Source organism: Carassius auratus, chromosome 41 (assembly GCF_003368295.1).
Source record: "Carassius auratus strain Wakin chromosome 41, ASM336829v1, whole genome shotgun sequence".
In the NCBI taxonomy this organism is placed as follows: Eukaryota; Metazoa; Chordata; class Actinopteri; order Cypriniformes; family Cyprinidae; genus Carassius; species Carassius auratus.
The window spans coordinates 24,691,727-24,694,960 of record NC_039283.1 but is presented as its reverse complement, the minus strand read 5'-3'; the positions used below and the strand labels follow the sequence as shown (position 1 = coordinate 24,694,960).

General features: G+C 38.6%; 1 protein-coding gene across 1 annotated transcript; it reads right to left on the bottom strand.

The window, feature by feature from the left end:
* Positions 1-210: 210 nt before the first annotated feature.
* On the bottom strand, positions 211-1,113 carry LOC113059603 (free fatty acid receptor 2-like). Its single transcript, XM_026228154.1, has one exon. The coding sequence runs from the start codon at positions 1,111-1,113 to the stop codon at positions 211-213; it is 903 nt and encodes a 300-aa protein (XP_026083939.1).
* Positions 1,114-3,234: the final 2,121 nt, after the last annotated feature.

The following is a 3,234-nucleotide window of genomic DNA, read 5'->3' as shown; positions in this document are numbered from 1 at the left end:
ACAAATGCAGGATTACTCATTACTTTCTTAGATTCTCTTTAAAAAAAAAAGTTCTTAACTACTTTGAAAAATAACTATGCTAAATGTATCAATCCTTACATAATGAATTAATATTTAAAGTTATTCAATTAATACATAGATTTGCAATTTGCATGAAGCCATGACATAACTGATGTTCAAATGCAAAAAAAAAGGTTCAGTTTGCCACAATCAAAATTCAGTGTCAGTCTTTTTAGTCTTCTTATGTGTAAAACACCACTTCTTGAGTACAGAAACAGTTTTGCTTTCTCGGAAAGTCGAGGACGAGAAGTAAAACACGAATGGATCCAGACAGGTGTTGAGGGTGCTGGGCAGGAGCGTGTAGTACCTCCACCATGGGCTGTCGTTGCTACTGAAACCCACCAGATGAGACAAGTTGTAGGGTAAAAAACAGAGTAAAAAGATGGTCACTGTGCACAACGCCATGCCAATGGCCCTTTGCTTTTTCCCTTTAGTTATACGAGGTCTGGTGTACAGGATGTAGATGCAGTTGATATAGCAGAAGATACAAACTATGAGCGGCAGCAAGTATATAACCACAAAAAATTCAAATCGAACTGGTAACAAGAACTTTTTTTGCTGCTCTGTGAAGTTTTCATAGCAGATGTTTTTGGAAAGGGTGGCATTCGGATCTGGCATGTGGACAGTGATGAATACGATGCTGCAATGGGCAGCGCTGACCAGCCAGATGATGACGCTTCCTGCTGCGGCGTAAAGCGGTTTACGCATCAGTCTGTATTTGAATGGAAACACCAGCCCTAAGTAGCGGTCAATGGCTATAGCCATGAGCAACAGGGAGCTGGTGTAAATGGTGGTGAAAAAGAAATAGGAGGCAATGGAGCACAGGGTCTGGGATAAGTGCCATTCCATGCCAGCACCAGCTTCGTACATCTTGAAGGGCAGAAAGAGCAGGAAGACCAAGTCAGAAGCCGTCAGGTTGAAGAGCAGAATGTCATTCGGACTGGGTTTGTTACCCAGTTTCTTAAAGAAGGTGCAAATAGCTAGTAGATTGGCAGGAAGGCCGATCAGAAACGTCAGAATGTAGACGGCTAAAATCACCCAATGGTTTATCATTTTTCATGTGAATGGACTCTGAAAAACATCAAAATGAGACTGACAGTGTAAATGATAGATAAAATGTCACACTTATAGGTAAATTTATAATTGATTTGGCTAATATGAACAGCAACAGTAGTTTAAAAATGTATTTGGACATCTAAGTCACACTTAAAACCGCATGGTCTAAAGCACACAAATCCACTTTTACTAGTTTAAAGGGGTCCTGATATGCTCTTCTGCAAAGTCTTGAATTTGTTTTGGGGGTCTACTAAAACATGCTTGCATGCTTGGTGGTTTGAAAAATGCATTTTTTTTTTTAAGATAATTTATTAAATTTATGCATTTAGCAGACACTTTTATCCAAAGTTACTTTCAGGCTATCAATTTTTACCTATCATGTGTTCCCAGGGAATCGAACCCCCTACCTTGCACTTGATAACGCAATGCTCTACTAATTGAGCTACAGGAACACTATCTATCTATCTATCTATCTATCTATCTATCTATCTATCTATCTATCTATCTATCTATCTATCTATCTATATGTATATATTAATGTGGCTGACACCTGCATGCAAACTCTCACCCACGCATACAGACTTTTTCCTGGAGTGAGAAAATGAAGTAAAAACAATTATTTTAAACTCTGTTTTCATGTCGATATATACATTTAAATTCAATATTCCACTCTCAAACGGAGGTAATGACTGAAATTACGTAAAGTCATTATGCAGTCAATATTTGCATGACTTCCTAACATTACAGATGAAAAATATACCTGTGATGTGTCAGTTATCCACGGAGGAAAATGCTTCGCCTTATCTCAGGGAACCAAGGTTACGTTAAATAACCGAAGCGTTCCCTTTCAAACGTTTTGTTATGTATGAGAACAAATCCAATAACGCCTCACTACACCGCACAGATCTCACTGAAAAATATGCTGCTGGACCATGCCCATGAGGCGGCCATTACCCTTGTGGAGTGGGCTCTCACACCAATAGGGTATTCCAGTTCTTCTGATGCATAATCTAGAGCTATTGCATCAACAATCCAATGAAGGAGAATAATCTGACGAAAGGCGCTACTGGCTGATTTGTATAGCGGTTGGCCCCGGCCCTTTTGGCAGGCTGAAGCGCCATTGGTTAAATCGGGCTTCAGCAGAAAGGAAAACATTTGTTTTCCCATCCATAACAAGAGAGTGAACATTTGAAAGGGAACACAATTTCTCAGATGCATTAAAGAAGATCTTTTTTTATGGCCAAACATACACCCTTCACGCTGACTAAAATTCAAAAAGTGAAAAAGCATAATAGGACCCCTTTAAGGACTGAAAATGGTCAGCGTGCATGGTCTAAATGGGTTGTCCCTCTACTCTTATTGATTAATGACAGAAAGTGTCTCCAGAGATGAAACAGAGCTGCTTGTGTGCGATTAAATAGGTAGCCTAATTCTTATACATGCATGGGAATTCATTATGATATGTAGGCATTTTTATATTCATGAAGCCTACACAACAATAATGTTTTACATTTTAATGTTTTATTGTTTCATAATTAACAAGAAAATGTTGTGTGCTGCTGTGTAATATGTGTAATCACTTGTAAACAAGTGAATGCAGCGTTGTGGACCCGCCCAGAGGCACATTTTCTTGTAAAGTGCTCTTTAAATAACAAAAAAATATTCTGCCATTGACTTAAAGGGATAGTTCACCCAAAAATCATAATTATGTTATTAATAACTCGCCCTCATGTCGTTCCAAACCAGTAAGACCTCCTTTTAGATTCAGAACACAGTTTAAGATATTTTAGATTTAGTCCGAGAGCTCTCAGTCCCTCCATTGAAGCTGTGTGTACGGTCTACTGTCCATGTCCAGAAAGGTAAGAAAAACATCATCAAAGTAGTCCATGTGACATCAGAGCGCAGTTAGAATTTGTTGAAGCATCGAAAATACATTTTGGTTCAAAAATAGCAAAAACTACGACTTTATTCAGCATTGTCTTCTCTTCCGTGTCTGTTATAAGAGAGTTCAAATAAAAGCAGTTTGACATATCCGATTCGGGAACAAATAATTCGATGTAACCGGATCTTTTTGAACCAGTTCACCTGATCGAACTGAATCATTTTAAATGGGTCGCG